At 45.1% G+C, this 24,252-nt stretch overlaps 2 protein-coding genes across 2 annotated transcripts; one reads left to right on the forward strand and one right to left on the reverse strand.

Annotated features, from left to right (window-relative positions):
- Nucleotides 1–10,907: 10,907 nt before the first annotated feature.
- LOC100822226 (delta-1-pyrroline-5-carboxylate synthase 1) lies at nt 10,908–18,791 on the forward strand. Its single transcript, XM_003568279.4, has 20 exons — nt 10,908–11,106; nt 11,942–12,013; nt 12,108–12,314; nt 12,402–12,563; nt 12,765–13,042; nt 13,666–13,816; nt 13,930–14,094; nt 14,280–14,357; nt 14,439–14,528; nt 14,633–14,719; nt 14,813–14,899; nt 14,970–15,066; nt 15,182–15,285; nt 15,731–15,806; nt 16,440–16,590; nt 16,701–16,769; nt 16,914–16,980; nt 17,058–17,128; nt 18,009–18,088; nt 18,298–18,791. Exons 1-20 carry the CDS (start codon nt 11,047–11,049, stop codon nt 18,336–18,338), a joined length of 2,193 nt encoding a protein of 730 aa, XP_003568327.1. The 5' UTR covers nt 10,908–11,046; the 3' UTR covers nt 18,339–18,791.
- A 2,103-nt stretch (nt 18,792–20,894) lies between these two features.
- LOC100822537 (transcription factor ILR3) lies at nt 20,895–22,979 on the reverse strand. Its single transcript, XM_003568280.4, has 5 exons — nt 22,624–22,979; nt 22,439–22,510; nt 21,837–21,914; nt 21,548–21,710; nt 20,895–21,476 (listed from the first exon to the last, which is right to left on the reverse strand). The coding sequence occupies exons 1-5, from the start codon at nt 22,731–22,733 to the stop codon at nt 21,189–21,191; spliced, it is 711 nt and encodes a 236-aa protein (XP_003568328.1). The 5' UTR covers nt 22,734–22,979; the 3' UTR covers nt 20,895–21,188.
- Between the last annotated feature and the right edge of the window lie 1,273 nt (nt 22,980–24,252).

Below are 24,252 nucleotides of genomic sequence, written 5' to 3' on the forward strand. Positions count from 1 at the left end.
GTCTGTGATAAGACGACCAGGAACAAATGCCGATTGTTCTTCGGAAATAATCTCAGGGAGGATCTGCTTCAATCTATTAGCAAGTATTTTGGATGCAATTTTAAACACCACATTGCACAAGCTAATTGGACGAAACTGAGATAGAGATGTAGGGTTCAGTACCTTAGGAATAATAACGATGAACGTCTTATTTATCTCCTCAGCTGAATCCTCACCCTTGAGAATACGAATCACAATCTTTGTGATCTCTTCACCACATAGATGCCAGTACTTTTGGAAAAAGTGAGCAGGAAACCCGTCCGGACCCGTAGCCTTGGTCGGGAACATTTGAAATAGCGCAATTTTAACTTCATCGACACTATATGGTGCATTGAGGATTGAGTTCATGGCACCCGTGACTTTACAAGGTACATGAGATAAAACCTCCTCCATGCCAATAACTCCTTCCGACTGATATAAGTTTTCATAGAAGGCCACAGTCATCTCCTCCAGCTCAGCTGGATCTTCACACAGGGTACCATTAGCTCGAACCAGCCGATCAATGCGATTCTTAAGGCGGTGATTTGCTTTTTGATGAAAAAAATGTATGTTACGATCTCCCTCTGCTAACCACTGCACCCTGGCTGTAAGACCCCGGGACCGGAATTATGCAATTTAGCCCCAAATTTCTAACCTTTGCATAATTCAAGCCTCAGGTTCTTAACCTACGATAAACACTTCAATACATACATGCATTGATGTGCTCATCGCAGAGCTTTGCAACGTGAATATGATTACCAAAACTCTACAGAAGAGAGTAATTACAAAGCTCATACAAGGAGCAGAATAACAAATATTACAAAGAGAGGACACATGTCCCAACATTACATCATTACATCAGCGGAAGTCGAATTATGCCCGAGTATCGACAAGAATACAGCATGGCTGAAGGGGCTGGAAGCTGGAAGGAAACCCACCACAAGTCTCAGAACCCTGATCTGGATCTCCTAGCTAAACATCGAATCCAACGTCGTGCTCCACGAAGAAGCTAGCGGCTCACCTGCTCTGCTGCAACCTCTGGAGAAAACAACGTTGCAAAGCAACTGAGTACAACGTACTCGCAAGACTTACGGGAAGATCTATGGTAGTATGCAACATGTCTCAAAGGAGGGTAAAGTGGGGTTATGCAGCAGCAGATATATCTGGAGAGACACACTAATGACATCGTCTAAGTAGAGGATAAGAAGCGTCTACCAAGTGAGGTGATTAACCTATTTACTAAACACCAAACAACACAATCCTCATATCACCCCCTCAACACCCTGTGAGGAAGCAATCGAATGGACACTCACACTTAAGTAGTTTTGAGCATATCCATGATTAAGGCTAATTACTACTCAAGTTTATGAGATTAAGTTGATTAAAATGATTAAGTTCTCTATGATCAAGTAATGACCAACCAAGTCGTCCATAACCGCGAACACGACTTTCCGAAAGATTTACCCCTGCAGGGGTTCACAAATTTACCCGACATGTTCGACCAACCCTTGATGCCGGCCTTGTGGCACACCAAAATGAGTGCTGGCAGGATTGAACGACACGACGTTTTTTAGAACCACATCTTATTCAGGGAGCCACCCAACTGAGTCTAATCCGAAACGAGAGCCCGGCCGAAGCGTCGTACGGACTCAAGAGTTGCAAGGACAGCTGGTAGTGGTTCAGTGTCCGCAGAATGACCACTCCAGACTAGTGCCGCAATCCTATATGAATGCAAAGTCACCAACAAGTCTCCACAAATCTCTGTGTGCATGCAATGCAAATGTCAAATGAAACGCCCGAACTATGTGGCCCCTGAATAAGCTGCGAAACTAGTACTAAGCCGATGGGGGTCCCCATAAACCCCACGTGACGGTTAGCGCGAAGTGTCTTGGATCGGCGAAAACGAGAACTCAGTCCTTAGGTCGGCGCAAATGGAACAAATCACCAGTGCGTTAGAGCACGGCCTCCCATCGTTGCCTTGTTACAGTTTAATATCATATCACAGTTTAGTTAATTGCAATGTAAAACAGGAAGTAGCATGTGGATGTAGCAATTGTGGAACCCCAGATATAAGGACACTAGACTCACAACCTAAGCATGACATCTAATGACCAAGAACTAGGGCAGCAAGCAAACATGTGACATGATAATAGGACAAGTAACAAGACAAAGGCATTTGAGTAGAGCTGACTAAAAGCTATGCAATCCTAATGGCATCGTGACAAGATTGAGATCGTAACTTAATGCAAGATTGAGGGAGAAGCAATAGGTAGAATCAACATGGTTAAGGAATGACTGCTTGCCTGGAGTACTCAATTGCCCGGAATTGAGTAAGAATCCTGGCAGAAGAACACAAGCGTAGTCTTCGTCATAGGAATCGAAGACTAGCGAGGAAGAAACAAATACACGACATAAAAGGAAAATATAAGCATATAAGATACACATGGTAATGTTAAATACGCAATCAAAGGATGATGCATGACATCTTAACAGCAAGTGAGTAGATGATACACTAATCATATTAAATGGATTGGAATTCCTAAAGCAATGGAATTCCAACTCCATAAGCAAGAGGTAAGGTGTTTTACACTAAACAGTAGGTTACAGTTGCTCAAACATGAATGAGAATGCCATATTAATATTCCTTGCATTTTTCTGATTAATTTACATATAAAGTTTGCATGATTTGGACAAGGTATGCAAAAGATATAATTTAAACAAGAACAACACAAAACAAACCACTCGGTCAGGGTTGCACACGCCGGTGGCATCGACGTACCTGCAACTAATATTATCGATACAAACACGGGCATCTCATACAACACATGCATATCGACAATCGCAACCTACGGGTCTACGTCGAAGAACGGTGGTCTCACGGGACGATCGCACGTTATACCTTGAACTCGTTGCAGCGTCGCGATGTAGAGGAAGTAGTCAACGTAGTCGAGGTAGTCGTACACGTAGTCGTTGTAGGCGAAGTAGCTGTTCACGTAGGCGACGTAGTCGTCGGGGCGAAGTAGTCGTTCAATCGTCGTGGTCATAGTCGTTCAAGGCTCCGGCTCGGAGGTCCTTCGGTCTCTCGGTGCGCAAGGCAAGGACTTGGGCAGCGGCGCGACGAAGCGCACACGAGGCGGCGGCAACACAGCAGCGGGCAGCGGCAACAGCAGCACAACAGTGAGCACACAGAGGCGCTGACCAATAGGGCCCACACGTCAGGCAACAATTACAGGGAAAAGAAATAAAACAAAGGGAAAAGACACGGGCCTAGGCTTGGAGATGGGCCAAGGAGAAGGCTCGGCTGGGCTTGGGTGAGCTGGGTCGCAAGAACAGCAGCAGCACCATGCGGGGAGCAAGGAGCGAGGTCGACGACGCGGGGCAGCAAGGCGAGGTCGAGGCGGCGCTCGGTGGAGAGGGGGCGCGCGGGTGGCCAGGTGGAGGCGGAGGCGCGGGCAGACGCAGGGAGAGGTCGGTCGCCGGCGATGGAGCCAGGCGCAAGCGGCGCACGCGACAGAGAGCAGAGGAGGGGGCGAGCAGGAGGCGCGCGCGAGGCAAGGCCGCGGGGAGAGGGAGAGCGGCGCGTGGGGCGGACGCGGCCGACGGGGAGGCGGCTCCGGCCAGAGGGGCTCGGCGACGGGGGCGAAGCCGGCGAGGTGCCAGAGGAAGGAGGGCGCGCGCGGTGGTGGGCGCCGGTGAGGGGAGCAGCAGGGCGCTCGCGGAGCTACAGACATGGGGAGCGAGGGGAGGCGGCGCCGGCGGCGCGCGTGGCGAGGGGGGTCGCGGGAGGAGGAGGCACCGGGCGGCGCACGGGGTCGGGCGCGGTGGAGGCGGCCGGAGGAGCTGGGCGGCGAGCACGGGGCAGAGCTGTGCGGGGAGAGAGGAGAAGAGAGGGGGGGGGGGGCGCAGGGAGCGAGCTCACGAGGAAGGGGGGCGCCGGCCATGGAAGAAGGCAGCGGCAAGAGGAGGAAGAAGAAGGGGAGAAAACGAGCGGCGGCGGCCAGGAAAAAATAGGAGGAGAAGGAAAAAGAAAAAGAGAAGAAGGGGATTAAATAGGTTAGGGTTAGGGTTTGCTAGGTGGGCTTTTGGGCCAACAAAAGCCTCAAACAAAATACTGGTTTCGCAATTTTTGATTTTTAAATAGATAAGAGACGAGTGGCTAGGTCTAATTAAATCCGGAATTACTTTTGTCAAAAACAAATTATGATTTGTACAAAAATAATTTAAGCTTTTAGAATCACAACAAAAAGACAAGCATATGACAACACAAAAGAAGTGACATTTCGTGCAACGAATAATTATTTCATGCAACATGATGCTAATGACATGGCAAAAATAATTATGATGACACGAGCATGACAACATGATGACAACAATTAAATTACAAAACAGTCCAAAAGGGTTTAAAAGGAAAATGGTTGGTCTCGGGCTGTTACACTGGCCCGCTGCCTCCACATCACCTCTTCCCGAAAACTGAGCTCAACAACGCGTTGCTCCACCTTCTTCTCCTCATAGCTCGGCCCAACACGGCCAAACTCTCCCCTAAGCTCCTGGAGCTTCCTCCGTAGCTCCCTCAATTCCTTTCGGACTGCACCAAAAGTATTAGTACCCCAACTCACCATTGAACTCGCTGAATCACGTATCTTAGCAACCAGGTCGCCCACTGTAGCAGCCTTGTCCAGCCCCCATGCATCATGAAGTACGGTGCCAAAATCCTCATGCCTCTCCCACATGAGCTCGTACCTAAACGGCCTTTCCCTACCAATCCGCCTGTTGTGAGCCTCCATTTCATTCAACAACAAAATTGGCGAGTGATCCGACTTTGCTGCTACCAGATGACGCACTGACGCAAACGGGAAAAGGTGGCACCAGTCGCCCGATGCCAAAGCCCTGTCCAACCGCACTTGGCAATAAGCGTTATTCTACACACGACACTCGAACGTCCAGTCTAAGCCAATGTAGCCCAGGTCACATAACTCACACGCATCGACAGCCTCTCGAAACAAATTAATCTGGGCCATGTCTCGTTCATTCGGGCCGAATTGCTCCTCCTGCCTCAGAACTTCATTAAAATCTCCAATACACACCCATGGCAGCGAGAAATCTGCCTTCAAGAAGCGCATCATGTCCCAAGTTTTATAACGTAAACTTCTATTTGCTTCTCCATACCAGCAGCTCCACACATCCTTCCCCGGTTCATGTACTTCCATATCAATATGATACTTCGAGAACTTTCTCAACACCAAAGACATTGTATTCTTCCAGTAGACACATAAACCACCGCTCCGACCAGAACTTCGGACACCAAAAGCATGATCAAAACCTAACGTACCAGCCAAACCTTCCACCCGATACTTTGCCATCTGTGTCTCCACCACACAAAGGATCAGCGGCGCATTCTCCCGCACAAGCGTGCGCAACTCATGCACTGTCACGGGATCGCCAAGCCCGCGACAGTTCCAGCAAAGAATACTCATTGGAGCCGGCGATCCTCAACAACGGAGGTCGCCGATGCAGATTTCCCCAGAAGATTTATCTTTCTTCATCTTCTTCTGCTCCCCTCACCGCTAGGAACTAACATGAGAGATACCCAACAGGGACTCAAAATAGAATTGAAGTTTAACCAGGATACGACCCAAAGTCGGAGGTGGACTCACCGTCGGGAATCAACGGGAGGAAAAAGGACTCATCGCCGGAGATCGAGGGGAGTAGGTGGACTCACCGCCGGAGTTCGACGGGAGTAGGTGGCCCGGCCACACGGTGGCGGCGGCTCTCAGATCACCATGACGGCTAGGTTGGCAACAGATCTTCTTTGCATAATGCGTAGATGCGTTTGCCGTTTTGCACTTTTGCGTTGTGCTTTGCTTTCCTTGGTGGGACCAAGTTTTGGACTGGATTATTGGGCTACTTGGCCATCCGTCGGCCCGACATAGCGATACCGGATAACAATTGTAACCCGCAAGCCCATATCCGCAAATGTCATCATCCACGGAGGCTTTCTTGGAAGCCCTATGAGCAATAGTTTGCCGTCATCCATTCACCCTTGAGCATGTTGCCGGTATGTGTGGTTTGTGCCAGAATTTGTCCCTCAAAACTATTGGCTGGTTAAAATATTGTTCAAGAAATTTTAACATTTGAATAATTAAAAAATACTGGAAATATTTGTGAAGAGATTGTGAGGTGTATGGGTAAGATTCCATAGAGAACCAAATTTTTGGCAACCAACCAAGTACTTCCTCCGTCCAGTTTTTAGGGGCGTGTAGTTTGTACTCTCAAGTCCAAATATACCAGGCGCATAGTGATGAGCAGCCAGCAATATTAATTATTTAGAGATCTATCCACCGGTCTGACCAATCAGGACATGGGGAAATGGGTTGGCTGCATGCACAGGTGTAAATGCTAGCTGCTGTGATTGGCCACACATACGAATGCAGTCAGCACGTCAGGGTGCCTTGGTACCGGTGAAAAATATTATGCGCCCCTTAAAGATGGACGGAGGGAGTAAGAAACAAATTTTCATGGCCTTTGCAAACGAATTGGCAGGACAAATATAGTCACAATGCAAACATAACCTATGTTCGTAGGGGTGTATGACCACTCGGAGCCGGCGGTACAGGAGTGTTTTTGTCTGTGCATCTACTAGCTTTGATTGATCAATGTCTATGGTTTGGTTCATGAAACAATTGAATTGAACGCCTCGCATCTTTGGTGGGAAAGCCATCAGCAAGTGAAGGGAACTTCAGTTTAACCTCCATGATGCAGTGAGATGGCAGTTGGCATTTTTAGTTTCACATATAACTTCTATAAAGGGTGCCTGATGAAATACAAAGTTAAAGCCAAACGATGGTCAAGATCACCGAAAGATATCATTAGTCTTAATGTGGATGCTTTGTTTGATTCTGATTATCTATAGGGATTAGTTGGAGTAATGCTTTGTTTGTCACTGGAATGGTCCTTTGTGCTTGTTGCAAACCAAAAGATTGAGTGGTGCTTGAATGCACATTTAGCAGAAGCAACGATAATACGCTTTGGTCTCTCCCTTGTACAAACAGTCGGCTGTAACCAGGTGCTGGTGAATTGGGACTATATGGAGGTGATCGCAACGATGGGCAATGGTGGCAATTGGGGAACTTTTGTGACTTGCCGGCTGCGATCTATGATAATGTCATATATATGTACTTCCTCTGTCTAGGGATGGGTGGGGCCTTCTTAGATTTTGTTAGATGATCCCGTGGTAGTATACTCCATCCTCACAAGGATGTATCTATATTTGATAGTTAGTAAAGTGGTGTGCTTTGTGACAAAGAAAATGCTTAAGTGGATGTAGTGCGTGGCATATGCAAGCCGCAAGGTCGGTTACGCCACCAGTAAAGGTCCTCTAGATGATGTGGCTTTCTACAAATTTTATGTTGCTGAAGTGAACAAACCCACAAAGTCCGCTATAAGCATCATCAACAGGATACTACTTCAATCGGTACTTGAGAGAAAGTAAAGTTTCATGCGAAGTAACAAGCCGTCCAAGAAAATGTTTTTTAGGCTGTTACTAAACCTTACGCAATGTGTATGATTGCTTGGATTTTTTGTGCCTAGGTACATTAAGTGCTACAGCTGAATAGGTGAGGGAGAGAGAGGAGGTTTGCATGCCCAACGTATTCAGGTGGGCCTCACCAAAAATTGCTTTTAGGTAGCAATCAAGTCTCCAATAAGAAAATGCAGTCGGTACTTGCTCCTAGGTATTAGCGCATGGGTTGTTTCTGGCGGGAGATATGGTTACTTACTCCAGCTTATCGTTTTCTGTTTTATATCATTAAATCTCTGAAATGGCAGGGTATAATATGTGCTGACTAGGATCATTGGATATGCCCTAATCCCCATGAAAAATGGTACTCCTTCGGATCCTAAATTGTTGTCGAAATATTACATGTAGTTAGACGCTTTTTAATAATAGATACATTCATATTTGGACAAATTTGAGTCAAGAATTTAGAATCAGTGGGACTATCACTTTTTTGTAGCATGTATCCCAGTGGCGGTGTGAGGACCCAAACTCTATGTTGTCAAACTATATGGCCTAATGGTCCAATAGAGTTGTGTGGTCAATTTTCATAGCCAATCCGCTGAGCATTAGGATATGCACGGCTAGGGCCTCCACAATGTGTGCTAAATTGAGGTGCCAAATTGCCAATTTGGATTTTGGCACTGCAAGTTCCCGTTGTGGAGGCAGTGCCAAAACGAAGATTTGTGGAACCCGAGCAAGTAGCTGCTCCGGTGCCAAATTCGTCGAGAGAATAAAATATACGATTAGTTGGCTCTATGTCTTCCACCTCGCGCGCCATGAAACCATGGCAGATATGCCCGAGACCGAGCAGAATAGATGGACGTTAGGAAAGTGCTAGAGCAACATCACCGCTAGACGCTGAAACGAGAAACATCGCAAAGGATATGGATTTATACTTTCAAGGATGAGATGCATGGAGCAGCAGCTTTGGATGTTGAGCTCGTAGAAGTAGATGGAGACGGGGGAGCAGGGAGCATCAGATCTGGACGAAGAGGTCGCCGCGCGGCGCTGGACAGCCTGGTATGCGCTTGATTTTTCTTGATGCTTCCTTGTGATTTGGAGTCGAATAATTGGGAGTCGACGAGGTATCGAGATGTAGATTAGCAAGATGGGGATAAAAGCATGCAGGTGAGGATATGGAAAAACTGACGGTTGAGATTGAGAAAGATGGGGAAAGTGGAGAGAGGTTGTTGGAAACTTGAGGTTGTTTATTCTCAGGTGGGTCCCATCCTTACACTATTTGGCATCACCTACACTGGAGAGGAAAGAAACATTTAGCACCGGTGCTACACTGAACCAACGTGGCAAATTTGGCTTTGGCACGTTGTTAAATTTGTTAAATACCTGTGTAGTTGCTCGTAAGTGTTTATGTATCCATAATGCTGAATGCTCACACTTCGTCTAACCGTAACAACCAACTTTTTGGGTTACTCACAACTAAAAGGATAATCCGCTTTAAATGAGACACACATCACATTATGCCCAGTGACGGATCCAGGTTTTTGAGACAGGGTGGTCCAATGTACATTTTTTTACTCTAATATATATTATAACCCGCTATTTTTTTACCTCAAATATTACTCGCCAATAGTAAACCACAATATAAGCAATGAAGCATTGGAATTTGTCAATTCAGACATTATTCAAAGTATTTCTTCGATTCAGTATGAAGTGGCATTTGTATGTTACGTATAGAGAATTTCAACATTGGAACAATTTACAGTAATTCTAGTTCCAGTAATTCTAGTTCGAGCAACAAGCAAACATTAATTCGAAACAAGTCGCAGGGCGTTGTGCTGCTGCAGGCTCCCGTGTCTCTGCTTGGTGCGGGCACGAGAGATTGCGGCTGTGCTCCGCGTGCTGATTGCTAGCTAGGCCGGTAGTTCCTGACTTCCGCATGTTGTGTTCCGGCTGATCGATAAGATTAGGCCCAATGCAGCGACGCTAACACGCGAGGCGAGGAGCCGGCCAAGCCTAACAAGGAGATGGGCTGGGCCTGATCGTAGCAGCCTGATTTTCTAATATTTTTGGGCTCAGGATATAAGGTGTAATCATATATGGGCCGAATTCCCCTAGTCACCCTGTGGATCCGCCAGCCAGTGGTTATGCCCGTAGGCCAAGAGGGGTATATCCGTGATCTTCTAGAAACAACAGTAAAAAGAATATCCTTTATTCTTTCACGTTTGTTGCAACACTTGGAACAGTAAAGCCGGTCACCATAAAACCCGAGCATGCCCTGCTTGTGAAGTTGTGATCCAAAACGTATGACAAATCGATGAGAGAGGTAAAGCATGGCCGGTATATCCGGTGTTCAGGCTTCGCTTTTCTGGCCCTCCCCACTAGCGACCCCCTAGAGCCGTGCTACTCTTGAGTCTTCGAGTGACCTGACCCAAAAAGTCTTCGACCAGCAGCAGCTGCGGTCACCACGTGTGCCGCCGCGAGCAAATCCTGTGACGCCTGTCGCGCTTTACCGAGAAGAGGCCAACGCCCGCCGCGGCCCCGAGCCTCGGATATCCTTTCGGCCGGCCCTGTGTCAGTGCGCACGAGGCTCCGCGTGATCCGTCACCAAGCCCATCCTCGTCGGCTTCTACACCACGACAGATTCCGCGCCGATCAGCCATCAGCCACCCTAAAAAAACCAAAAAACGCTTGTCGCGCCCACAGAGCGGCACGGCCCTCACACTTGTCGCGCCCGTGCCAGGGGCCAGATGTGCAAAGACATTCGTCCACACAACAAACCCCCACGATCACGATTCGCGACCATCCACGTTTTTGTACTGGCCTCGCCAAACTCAATCCAGATCCAGTTTTGGTGCACCGTGCCGTGCATCCAACAACAACGACCCTCTCTCGTTCCGTAGCTAGCGCTCGAATGAAAAGACGCCGCGCACTCTGGCTAACTTGGGCGCTGCGTGTGGATGGCGCAGACCCGTTCGACCGGACCTGATGACGAGCCGAGAAAGGCTTGCCGCAACGGCTCTGTTACGAGTGTATCCAAATCTCAGCCCTCTGACCCGTGACAACGATCTGAACAAACTACTCCTGCTCCTGGTGCGAGCGCGGTCGTGCGCTCCATTCCGCATTTGGACGCGCACCCTGGCCCGGCATCGGACGGCCAACCATCGGGGCCACCCCGTGCGCGTCCTCCTCCGTCGAAGGGGGAGACGGGCGCGGCACGCAAACGCGGGGGAGTGGTGAGTCCAGCTGGCAGCTGGTGGCGGCGGCCGGCGCAGAGGATCCCGTTCCGGTTCGTTGGTGGCAGCCGCTAGGATTTCCGTGCGCCCTCGCCTCGCGGAACCACTTTAAAAGCCCTCGGTTCTCTATCTATCCCAGTCTCTCTTTCTCAAGCTCTCCCCCCCCCCCCTCTTCCCCTCGCATCGCGCGGCTGCGGCGACGGGAGGGCGCAAAAGAACACTGCGGATAAGAGAGGGGAGACAAAGAGAGTTGGAGGAAGAAGCAGTCGCCCTGCGGCCATGGCGAGCGCCGACCCCAACCGGGCCTTCATGAAGGACGTGAAGCGCATCATCATCAAGGTGATTTGATTTGACTAAATTGGCGGCGGCGGCGGCGCGGTTTGCTGCCCTTGCTAGATCTAAGCGCTTGCTCTGTGCGCCTCTTGTGCGATGCTATTTAGCATTGCTTAGTTCTATTTCCGAATCGAACCGAAGGCCGACGAGTAATCTTGTAGATTTCGTATAATTGATTCGGGTGGTCTTTTCCGCTATGGATTAGGACGAATGGTGGTGGGGAAGAGGGGACGATAGGGTTTAGCTTGGGTTTTGGGTTTCACTCTGACGATGCGTTGATGTGGAAGTTCCCATGTTTAATACTCCTGGGAACATTTGCTAGTCCTTTTTTGTCGACTCCAGGATTCCCGGACTTTCTTGTAACCAGGGATAGGAAAAGCTGGGAAAGTTGATTCGTGTCAGATGAAAATGGATTGCTGAAAAGGCAGGAAAAAAGTGTCTTATGCGAATATTTCTGATATTGCATCACACGCTGCACCCTCGACGATTTCGTGGACTCGTTGTATTTTCTAGTTTGTTCAAATGCCGTGTTTTCTTTTAGATCTGGAGAGTTGTTAAATGGAAAGAGTTGAAGAAACTATGCTGTTTTGTAAGTCTTTGGAGAAAGAAACTACTTTTGTGCGGTTCATCTCAAAGTTGCCAACTCTGGGCAAGCATATACTCCCTTCGTCCTGAAATAAGTGACGTGGATTTGTATAGATTCTTATGCAAATCCACGTCACTTATGTTAGGACGGAGGGAGTATTAGATATGGTTGAGGAATTTAGTAAACGATGAAACACAATAGCCGTGAACGGAATTATGGTCCCTGTTTGCTATTAATTCCCTTCTTGCATGACAGGTGGGCACTGCAGTTATCACTAGAAATGATGGAAGATTGGCTTTGGGCAGGATTGGAGCCCTATGCGAGCAGGTGACATTATGATTTTTGAACTTTTCCCCATTACGTAAATGCATAGCATGAGATCTGTTTGCTCATCCTGAATCAACAAAATGTGGCAATGTAGGTGAAGGATCTTAACTCTCAAGGATATGAGGTGATTATGGTCACCTCAGGTGCTGTTGGCGTTGGGCGACAGCGACTCAGGTACCGGAAGCTAGTCAATAGCAGCTTCGCCGATCTGCAAAAGCCACAGAACGAGCTGGATGGAAAGGCGTGTGCCGCTGTTGGTCAGAGTGGCCTGATGGCACTCTACGATATGTTATTCACCCAAGTGTGTTTATTTAGCCTGGCATGAATTTTACTGAATGAACTGCTACCTTCTGCACCTGTTTGTAACATCAAAATTCTCATGTTGCAGCTTGATGTTTCGTCATCCCAACTCCTTGTGACAGACAGTGATTTTGATAATTCAAATTTCCGGGAGCGACTCTGTGAAACTGTCGAGTCACTATTAGAGCTTAGAGTTATTCCAATATTTAATGAAAATGATGCTGTCAGTACTAGAAAGGCTCCATATGAGGTGCGTTTGTGCGATACAATACCCTGAAAAATCTATAGCTGTAGCATTTGTGTGGTGTTGCTATGTAGTTTTGATTTTGTGTTAATTGTTGAACACTTAGAGCTGGAATATTGTACGCAGAAGTACCGTGACTGTTTCTTCTTGCCTACCTCAGTAGTTTTATCATTTGCATTGTGATCTTCACCAACAACTCTGTTACAGGATTCATCTGGTATATTCTGGGATAATGACAGTTTGGCAGGTCTACTGGCATTGGAATTGAAAGCTGATCTCCTTGTTCTACTTAGTGACGTGGATGGCCTCTACAGCGGTCCACCAAGTGAACCTTCATCAAAGATAATACACACTTACATCAAAGAGATACATTATCAGGAAATCACTTTTGGAGACAAGTCTCGTGTTGGTAGAGGTGGTATGACTGCTAAAGTTCAGGCTGCATCCTTGGCTTCAGGAGGTGGCATACCTGTTGTTATTACAAGGTAAGCCAAACATTTGCCCTTCTTATAACACAAGAAATATTGCTGCTTAGAATTGCTCAACACTCAATCTATGATGTTAATTTTTGTCACCGTATTCAAGTGGTGTTTTTGGTTGGATGTTGCTGGTTGGTTGGTGTTTTTGGTTGGATATTGTCACTCTGCCAGATCTTATTACGTAGTGCACTGCTGATGTTAAAGTTGTTAAGGTCTACCGTTTGATACTAACCAATGAGTCTAAAAGGGCTAGCTAAACTCTCTTAACAATAAATATGAAATGGTACAGAGCCCAATTTTTAGTTCTTAGCTTCTTAACATTTATTACTAGACTTTCTGATTTAAGCATCCCGGGTACTCTGCAAAAAATGTACCTCCGGCCGGAGGGAGTATTTGCCTTTGAGATTACCTTGAATGTTGTGCTCAAACTTAGTTCTCATGTTTTGCCTTAACTGGTTACATAAACAAACATGATGCATTTTTGTTTTTTCAATACCTACAGATGCAAAAACGAGTTGTAAGATGGTTTGCCATTGATCATCTTGATAGACTAATCATCATTTGTTGCAATATTTTTCTACTTTCCCATTGCATGCAAAATAATTTGACATTTTTTACTGTTCGTGAAGTGGATTTGATTCTCAGAGCATTGTTAAAGTTCTCCAAGGGGAAAAAATTGGTACTCTTTTTCATAAGAATGCAAGTTTGTGGGAACCATCCAAGGATGCTAGTGTCCATGAAATGGCTGTTGCTGCAAGAGATTGTTCAAGGCGTCTACAGGTATAGTTCCTTCCACTGTCCATATCTGCTCACTGTACGGTGCATACAAGATTTTCCCTCTATTTTTGCTGGTTCTTTGTACTGATTCTACATCGTATTGACACTTGAAACAGAATTTGTCGTCAGAGGAGCGCAAGAAAATATTATTTGATGTTGCGGATGCTTTAGAGGCAAATGAGGATTTAATTAGATCTGAGAATGAAGCTGATATAGCTGCAGCACAAGAAGCTGGATATGAGACTTCTTTGGTTTCTAGATTGACTCTGAAACCAGGAAAAGTAGGCTTCACATATGTTTCCTCACATGTTTTAACTTATAACTGCAGTTACATAGTAGTTTCTTATGTACTAAATGATTTTCTTCTTGTTTCTTAGTACTCACTGATTTGCAGCATGGACGACACTTGCTTCTCATTTTTGGATATTCCTTATTGTTTTGATTCAGCCTATTTCATCATTTGTAGATAGCGAGCCTCGCAAAATCTATTCGCACTCTTGCAAATATGGAAGACCCTATTAATGAGATACTGAAAAGAACAGAGGTGAATGCTCATATGAAGTTTACATTTGGAACTCTTACAAGGAAAATATTCCATTTTTGAACCAATGAGTTTGTTTTTCAGGTTGCTGATGGTTTAGTTCTCGAGAAAACATCTTCTCCTTTGGGTGTTCTCTTAATTGTTTTTGAGTCACGACCTGATGCCCTGGTCCAGGTATTTTTAGTTGTTAACTTTCTTAAGTTTCTATAATCCATGTGCTTTGTACTTGATTTATACTCCCAAGTATATTAATCACCTTGGTTTGAACTGTTGTTTAGATTGCATCTTTAGCCATTCGAAGTGGCAACGGTCTACTCCTAAAAGGTGGAAAAGAAGCAATGAGATCAAACACCATACTGCACAAGGTATTATCTTGTGCTAAGTAGCAGCTTGTTATTGGCATGGTGTATTATTTTCCGCTTTTATGTCCTTAGACATATTAATTTGTTGTATTCTAGGTTATAACCAATGCTATTCCTGGTAATGTTGGTGAAAAACTGATTGGCCTTGTTACAACTAGAGATGAGATTGCAGATTTGCTTAAGGTGAGCATTCAATCATATTACCAAAGCACCTGTTCTACAAATATGGCTAAACACATAATACATTTTGCAGCTTGATGATGTCATTGATCTTGTCATTCCAAGAGGGAGTAATAAGCTGGTTTCTCAAATCAAGGCATCAACTAAGATTCCTGTTCTAGGTCATGCTGGTCAGTTCTCTTCTAACATCATTCTTGCTTCTATTATTGCTCTTTAGAATGTCTAAATTGGCTGCCTGTTATTTGAGATTCAAGTTTTAATTATGCTCTTGCCTTCTCCCTGCAGATGGTGTTTGTCATGTATATATTGATAAATCAGCAGACATGGATATGGCAAAACGTATTGTGTTGGATGCAAAGATTGATTACCCAGCAGCCTGCAATGCAATGGTACTTGTCAAATTGGATGCATTTTCTTGTTAGTTCCAAATTTCAGTATTTGTTTTGGAGAATCTCTCACCGAGAAGCAATGTCCACATAACTTACAATTTTAAAGATCTTCCTATTGATCTTGCCTACAATTTTATGTTGCCCATAGAAGAAATATCTAAATTGTTCACCCTTTTCTTTCCCATAAAATACCTACAAACTCATGGTAGTTAATTCTTCTAGTACTCCCTCCGATCCTAAATTCTTGTCTCAAATTTGCCCAAAGATGAATGTATCTATTCTTAAAAAGCGTCTAGATACATGTAATATTTCGACAACAATTTAGGATCAGAGGGAGTAACATTTTTGGCATGGTAGTAATTTTCTATTATGTTATTGTTTTTCAAATTCTCAAATGTCCTGTAATTTTAATATTAAGTAACCTATTTGGCTGCATTTTCTGTAGGAGACATTACTTGTTCATAAAGATCTTGCGAAGACCCCAGAACTTGATGACATATTGTTAGCACTCAAAACAGCAGGTTTGGCTTTCACTCTTTATGCATGTCTATGCTCTTTTTGTTGATTCTTATATGGCGCCCATTTGAAAGTCAACGCTATTTTACACTGCAATGTATGTGTTTGCTGACACAAAGTCTGACTGGTATGTTAACACTTTATAGTATCTTCATCTACTTGTGATTATGTAGTTGAATTAATTATCAAACGTTTATCGTGAATACCCTGCCAGGTTCCTTTGATAAATACCCTTATTCTGAATCAGATGAATAGCAGCTAGTACCAACAGCTATCTTCGCATTGTTGTTTTGCATTGTGCCGTGCTGTGAAATGAAGTTGCAGAGTCCTTGGTGATTCTCATAAATCTCTTCTGCTGTGATCACAAAAGAAGTTTCCATTCAGTTCCATAAAAAAAACAAAATGCCTAAAAATACCAATTATGATGCCAAAACGTCTAAATGACCTGTTGTGGCTTGGTAAATGTTAAGTTGCATATATCATATTCTATGAGTCTTGTAATTGTATTCATTCCAGTTATAGCATGTGATAGCATGTGATGCATGTGATGTCATTTTCAGTCTTTACATTCATGCAGAATACCTAGAAACTTGTGGATCAATGGGTTCTCATGTGTTGAAACTAATGTTGTATTGCAGGAGTTAATATTTATAGTGGCCCTGTTGCCCACAAAGTATTAGGCTACCCGAAAGCAGATTCATTTCATCTGGAATACAGTTCTTTGGCTTGCACAGTTGAGTTTGTAGATGATGTACAATCGGCAATCGACCATATTCATCGTTATGGAAGGTAGCTAAGTGTTACTCTGTAGTCTGTCTCCCTCTTGCTCAATTCTCAGGTATGTTCAAGAAAAGTTAGATTGGTTGAACTGAACTCTCTGTTTTCTGTTCTACTTTCAGTGCACATACGGATTGTGTTGTGACTACAGATGATAAAGTAGCAGAGTCTTTTCTACGTCAAGTTGATAGGTATTTTTAATCAAGTCTTTGATTTTAGCTCTTGTTTATTTCATTATTGGTGATCTTACTGTAGGTTATTTTTATATCTGATATGATATTGTACGATGATTTGGTGTCTAACATGTGCTCCGTTGTACTTCTAAAATTTGATAGCGCCGCTGTATTCTACAATGCGAGTACAAGATTCTCCGATGGGGCTCGTTTTGGACTCGGTGCTGAGGTACATCTGAAACTGTTATTTTGATGTTCGTTTACCATTATGTCTGTATCTCTGATCCTTTTGAATATTTTAAATAGGTTGGCATAAGTACAGGTCGTATTCATGCCCGTGGACCTGTGGGTGTTGAAGGTCTTTTAACTACAAGATGGTATGTTGCCAACTGGCTGTTGGATCAAGGCCTTCATGCCTATTCCTTTATCTTCTGATATTGCATAACCAATCGACCAAACTTTACTTGGATAAGAACATACATTATGGACCCAGTCAGTTAGCAGTGTCAGACATGGAAAATAAACTGGCTACTGAACTGTACAGACATAGAAATTAATGTGAATACTCTATTTTGGGGCATTGCAAGAGCACATGCATTTTGATAGCTGGAAGTTATTTAGGGGACGACAAATGGAAAGTCACGATGATTTGAACAGATAGACAATCTGAATCGAGAGGATATATTTATTGCATTTAAGTTTTATTTCCATCCATGGGATGCTACAGTCTACATGCCTCATCCTGCGATTTCTGTTGAGGTTGCACATTTCTTCAGAATGTTCCGCAAGTTTTTTTTTTCCTATACGGTCAGTTTTCATTCATTGTAAGTACTATGCAACAAATGATAGTTCATTGTTGACATCTATGCTATTCCAGTTCAATTTTGCTTTTGTGTCCACATCTATAGTGCTTTAACTAACTTCAATAAACCATGCCATGCCAAATGGAAACATAGTCTAGAATCAAGGACATGTGGCTTATTATCATCTAAATTCTGCTGACATGCAATGTTTCAGTCGATTTTCAATTCTTAAGCAACTTTCTAATTTTCTCATAAGCCTTAGAATAATGTAATGTTGAATACCTTAACTCATGTTCTTGACGCAGGGCAGTCTTGAATCTTACAGCTACAATTACCCCTCCAATCAAATATATAGCTTTATTAATATCAAAAGAGCTGCACAGGCTGTTTCTATTGAAGATAAAAAAATATTGAAATATTATTAATATGAAAGAGTACTGATTTTGATATGTAGGATCTTACGAGGGAAAGGGCAAGTGGTGAATGGGGACAAGGATGTTGCATACACCCACAAGACTCTCCCGTTGCAATCAGGTTTGCTTCTGGTTTCACGTATTCTGTTTTAAGATATTCTTTTAATTTGTACGTTTGCCTACTCAATTAACTCCACTATTCATATTTAATCAAGTGAAATGTTCACATTTAAGTGTTTATACATGTTTATACATTTCATCGCCATATGGTTCTCTCTATACATGTTTATATGGTGGAGCATATTAATCTGATACTAAGCAAGCGTGCAGGCCCTTTGCTTCTTGATCAGGATTCAGTAAAAAACCTGTGAATCAACATGGTTTCATCAGACTACAAGCAAAAAAATGAGCAAAAAGGGTGAATCTTGTGAAGATCAAGGAGGGCTGTGAATCAATTAATTACATTGTTCAATCATAGTGTAGAAACTATCTTATTGCGGCGGTTTGTTGGTAGATCAGTTTATATGAGCTTGGAGACTCCGGTTCTCCAATAATAATAATAATAATAATAAAAAGAAGCAGCACTACTAGAAGTGAGAAGAGTACTAATGTACCGATGTGCACAGTATGTTGATTGGGACCATCAATCGAGTAGCATCTGCCATTGCTTGGTGCACTGTAACGGTTATTTCTACACTTGATTTTATCATGGTGGCCAGAGTATCTAGTCTGGAGCTGCTGTTTTTGTGTTTCTCTTGTACAAGCTCATGAAACAATCGAATGTGCACCCAGGGTCATGAAACAATCGAATGTGCTATGCAGTCTCAGCTGGTGCACCCAGGGTCCCAAGTTGATTTTAGCTTGAATTTTTAACGTCTGGATGTGCCTAGAGATTCAGGCGTTTCACTTTCATCTCTGGAAATCACACTGGCGTGCTGGCAGAATCGAACACGAGCGTGGTGGCCTTTAGAGAAAGAAGCGATTCAGGATACTGTCACCTGCAATCCTCCTTTATTTCTAAAAAGAGAATTCCATATTTGTCACTCATATTTTGACCAGATGCCACTCAGAAAAGTTCTAATTTTTCCACTCAAATTTTGCATTAGGTACAAATATGTCACTACCGTTAGTTAGTTGACTGCTAGTTGTTAAATAAGAGATTAGAAGACAATTTATATTTGTACCCATGCAAATTTTCAGTGGTAAATTTGTAACAAAAATTTGAGTGGCATTTGGACATCTGGGCAAAATTTGATTGGTAAATATGAAATTCTCTCTATTCTATACCAAGTTCTTAGGTAATAGTAACATTAAACCACATCACGTTTTAAAACCATATATGTTACATTTGGTTTAAGCGGTTCATAGAACCACAATAGTGACTGATCTTTTCGCAGGATCACAACTTGTTAAACTAGTATTCTCAAAAAACAAATCTACCGGTTTAGTGAGTTTGGTAGCGAACCTGACAAATTTGCCCCACATGCAAGTGTAACATGGCAAAAATAACGATCACCCAATCCAACCTTCAACTTGATCGTGGCTGAGTTTGGGAAGTATGAGGTGGCGGCAGCGGTTGGAAATAGAGCCGTTGAGAGGGGCCGGAAGTGAGGAGAGGTGCGATGGAGGTATATGTGTCGCCGCTGCCGCTAGTCCTCGCACGGGGAACCCTTGTCGAGTAGAGTAGCCAGGTTGAGAAGAGAGAAATCCGTATGGATCCTGAATGCAAGGAATTTTTGCCATGCCTACTGGGTGCTAGATATGAGGCATTGAGCCCACCAAGCCCCAGTTCCTCGACAAACCAAACATCATCAATCCTGGTATTCGAGCCTCACATAATGTCAAAGCTCAATACAAGCCCAATGTCTACATCCAAACACAACCGTAAGATAACTCTTATGCGTGTGTATTACTTCAGAGACAAAAGGGATAATAGGTAGTTACACCACAATCTGACGGCTACCTTGTTATCAATTTGTTTCTATCCGAATGTCCATGTCATCTATGATGGCAGGTAAGGAGCACGATACGTGAACGTCTTCATTGAGAATACATTGGCATTTTGAGCCGTCCAAATGATTTATAGGATAGACGACCAAATGATGGCACGTAGGGCAAGCGGAAGCGGAGTGTTTAGCAGAAGATCGAATTGTGTTTCAATCCAATTGTCGATGTCTTCTATGATGGCAGTTAAGGAGCGCGATACTTGAACGTCCTCATTGGAGAATACATTGGTGTTTCGACCCGTCCAAATGCGACATAAGATGATTCATAGGCGGCCAAATGATGGTAGGTAGGGGAAGCAGAAGCGGAGTGTTCAACGGAATATCAAAGGAGGAGGAAATATGCAGAGTGTTTAAATGGTGCCAAAGCTGAAGAGCAAAGGGGCAAGCGAGGAAGTGGTGCCCGCAATCTTCAGATGGACTTTGTAATCTGCACAATGAGCAGCTGGAAGCGAGGTACTCCCTCCGATATATATTAATTGCTATTGGTTTAGTACTCCCTCTGTCAACAAAAGATGTCTCAAATTTGTCAAAATTTAGATGTATCTAGACATGACTTAGTGTATAGATGCATTCAGATTTGATTAAAGTTGAGACATTTTTTGTTAGACGGAGGAAGTATAAAATTTTCAAAGCTGCACAACAAAGGGTTAAGGGAGTTTCTCTTTTCCTGGTGTTGTGGTGGCCACTGAAGAAAAGTCACCCAAACACCCGATGGTGAAAATGAACAGTTTTAATAGTTCAAGAGAAGTTTCCCTTTTTAAAACCCTTTTCTTCTTCTACAATGTGCTGACAATGTTTTGGTTTTTAGAGAGAAGTTTGCTTACAACGTGGAGCAAGTTGCAAGTACCATTCGATTGAGACGAGATTAGAAAGTTTATTGCCGGCATAAGTTGTTGGACTAACATCACATTGGTAATGGCATAAGCAGGACATATCTTTTAACGGTTTTTCTGCAAGGACCATCCTAATTATGAATCATCATGTTCATAACTTTAACATTAGAGCTGTTACACAGACTGCTCGAGTGAGCAATGACCACCCAGAATCTGTATCGGGTGACCCTGGATCATTACATCCACACCACAATCATAGAATTAAACTGCTACGCACAATCAGCACCCGAGATTATCTTCGGGCGTGTGCTTTGGTCAACTTCTACAGCACGAAAGCTCAATACATTGCATCCTGATGAGGGGCACACCGTAATCAACTTGATCATGCAACCGGCGGCCAGTGTGCTGGGTCTTTCGACGTGTCCAGAGATGTCGGCGGTATCCATTGCCAGAAGGCGGCCGGTGGCGGGTAGCTGGCGGTGTACGCCGGGACGAACTTGCCGGCCTGCGCAAACGCCGCCGTGGGGTGGAAGTGCGGCGGCGCAGCGGGGTGCGGGACGAATTGCGGCGGAGCGGCCACAGCAGCTGTGGCACCCTTGAGCATTTGCTCCAGCCTCTCCCTCTCGGCCTTCAGCTTCGTCTTCTCATCTCGCAGCTCCGACTTCTCAGACTGCAACCACATCGAACCATAAGATCCCTGAATTTTGTCATTCTGATGAAAGGTATCCGGGCGTGCCGTACCTTGAGGCTCTTGATGTTGTCCTGGAGTGACTCGTTTGACTTCTTGAGCTTCTGAGCCTCGGCGCGCAGCTGGTTCAGGAGGCGAGCGGCGTCGCCTAGGATGGCGACCTTGTCGGCCTTTGGAGGCTTCCCAGGCTCCAACACGGCGCATAGCTCATTGAACCTGTGATGTTGCACAACAACAGTCAGATTTGGTGTGGCAAATGCTAAAAACGTCTCCAAGTAAACGGGAGACTGGCATGTGGCATCGTTTAGTCATGGAACTGAAATTCTGAATTCTGAAACATGCCTTTCGTTGAGCCTGTCTCGCCGGAGCTTCTCACGGCAAGCCTTGGTGCCCGGTGGCGCGCTCGACTCTGGACGGGATCTGTGGATAGAAAGAAAACAAGCAAAGTCAGATTAGGCTCATGGACTCAAAAGCCGGTATTCCTAAAGTTTCGAGATGTGGCGGTATTTTAGCATCCGTGATCAGTGACTACACGTTTCCAGCAATCGTGCTAATTCTGGCTGTAAACCACGTTTTTGCACGGGGGAAATAAAAATAGCCACCTCTGCAGCTTCCAAAATAGGATCATATCAAAAGTCGTCAGCTAATTCATTGGACTCAAACTTGTCTGCAAATGTTTCCAGCAATCTGTAATCGGGTACTACCCTTTTGTGAGTCACGTGTACTAGCTTACTAGCCATAGGTCCAGACTGGCGTTCTCTCAACTACTGCTACCTTTCTTATCAATCTAAATCAGAGAGGCCAAAATAATCCAAACAGGAGAACCAATAATGGAAAGAAAAATACCAGAACCTGCCAAAATCATGTCACCGCAGCTCCACGACGAGCAAATCACCACCGGGCTTAGAAGCTACAGATCGAAAGACCAGAAAAAGGATTTTTACCTTTTCTTGGCACCGGAGTTGTCCAGGCCACCACCGTCCTCCTTTCTGGGAGCATCAAACCCCAATATCACGCTGCAAATCCGATCAATCAATCAAATCGCAGAGGGTAAGTAAACAAGCCCATCAAGAACCAACCTCCCAGTCCCAGAAGAGCAGAATCGGTGAAGCAAGAGAAGAAGACTCACCTGGAGACGGCGGGATCGTCGACCATGTAGATGAAGTCGGAGCCCTGGATCTCCTCGTCCACGAGCCCGTAGTCCAGCAGCCAGCCGTTCTGCCCGCCGCCGCAGCTCATCGCGACCCCGCGCTCAAACAAACAAACAAACCCGAGCTAGCGAACCGGGAGAAGCAGATCTTTTGATGAGGGGTCGTGGGGAGGGCACGAGCCGGGGGAGAGGAGAGGAGAGGAGTAGGCGGGCGAGATCGGGACGCCGGGAAAACGAAGGAAGGATTGATTAATCGATCTGGTATATGTTGGCCGCTGCCTTTTGGCGCGCCCAAAGCAGCACGCAACGCAAACGGTGTTGGCTTGGCTTTGGCTTTTGGCGAATATAAGAAAATCGTACTCCGTGGGGGCCAATGAGGGCCCTGTTGGCTTACGCCGAGCCGCTAATTTATTAATCGGGCCCTGTTGGGTGGGATGCGCATGCGTCTTTTTTCTGTTATACTCCTCGGTGCCGTGCGCGCGTGCTGCATTTTTGTTTCCATTAAAATTATTTGCTGAGCTCTCGATCAAAAAAAAAAAAATTCTTTGGAGAGCTTGTTTCATTGGTTTGCTTTAATCAAGAGAATTGTTTTTGTTGTGGTGTTTTGGTTCGGTATTTCGGTGGGGCTGAGACAGCACTTGAGCTGTGTGGACTGTCGAGTCAAGGTCAGTAGTGAAGTTCCCACAGGGGAGGGTGGAGGACGTATCCGCTGCAGTTCACGCCACCGAGAAAAAAGAAAGAAAGTAGTAGAGCTGAGCAATCATTGGCCATGCATTTCTCTGCAGCCCAGCCAGACGGCAACGTCACACGGGGCACAACCAGGCAAGCAACACGACCACCACAGTGTACTCCCCTCCAGTACTCCCACCGTGTGCGCTCCACTGTTTGGCTCGAGTTCTTCCGGTAGCTTCCGATTTCAAGCATAGATTCCAATCCCCTCTCCCGTTTTCAAGCAGAATAAGATCATCTCGGGACGGTAGCATATATTGTTCGGGCACTACAAGAGAGAAGAGACGTCGTTGCTGAGAAAAGAAACGGAAAGGAACACCAAAAGGACACGCGGATCTTTTTCACCGCGGGCCTTGCGTTATTACTCCTGGCGAGTTGGGAGAATCGGATCGTTTCACTGCTGCGTTGCTCTCTTCCGATCTTCGGAAAGTGTTGGGTGGAACGTGACGATGGCTAGAGATTCCACTAGTTACGTCGTCGATCGGTCCAGGATAGGTCATGGCGCGTTTAAATATGCGCCATACGCGTGCCTATCTCAAATCCTTGCACGGAGCGTGGCGGCTTTCTCGCCATTTCTTCTGGAACGCGGTGCGCGCGCCGCCGGCCCATGACGGCATCATAGCCTCATCATAGCCTCATGATCCAGCCCAGCCTTGAGCTTCCGGGGAAGTGAAAGGCCAGCCTACGTGGCCAACTTCGTCAAAGCCTGTGATAGGGATTGAAATGCTCGGTCATAGTAGTACTCGCACTTTCTTTATCGATGTGTTATCCCTTTGGCATGGGTTACAGGGCTAACAGGGAGAGAGGCAATCATTGTCATTGACTTGTGCGGTGGTGGCCAAATTGGGAGGCTGCCTTGTGCCGAACAATGCTATTGGG

This window comes from Brachypodium distachyon, chromosome 2, assembly GCF_000005505.3.
Source record: "Brachypodium distachyon strain Bd21 chromosome 2, Brachypodium_distachyon_v3.0, whole genome shotgun sequence".
Lineage (NCBI taxonomy): Eukaryota > Viridiplantae > Streptophyta > Magnoliopsida > Poales > Poaceae > Brachypodium > Brachypodium distachyon.

Excerpts from the sequence above, each read along its gene's own strand:
- LOC100822537 (XM_003568280.4), bottom strand. The coding sequence starts at position 22,733 with ATGAGCTGCGGCGGCGGGCAGAACGGCTGGCTGCTGGACTACGGGCTC. Across the intron at positions 22,511-22,623 it reads GACGATCCCGCCGTCTCCAG|CGTGATATTGGGGTTTGATG; the intron begins GTGAGTCTTCTT and ends TCGGATTTGCAG. Across the intron at positions 21,711-21,836 it reads CGAGACAGGCTCAACGAAAG|GTTCAATGAGCTATGCGCCG; the intron begins GCATGTTTCAGA and ends GCAACATCACAG.
- LOC100822226 (XM_003568279.4), top strand. The coding sequence starts at position 11,047 with ATGGCGAGCGCCGACCCCAACCGGGCCTTCATGAAGGACGTGAAGCGC. Across the intron at positions 11,107-11,941 it reads TGAAGCGCATCATCATCAAG|GTGGGCACTGCAGTTATCAC; the intron begins GTGATTTGATTT and ends CTTGCATGACAG. Across the intron at positions 17,129-18,008 it reads GGTCTTTTAACTACAAGATG|GATCTTACGAGGGAAAGGGC; the intron begins GTATGTTGCCAA and ends TTTGATATGTAG.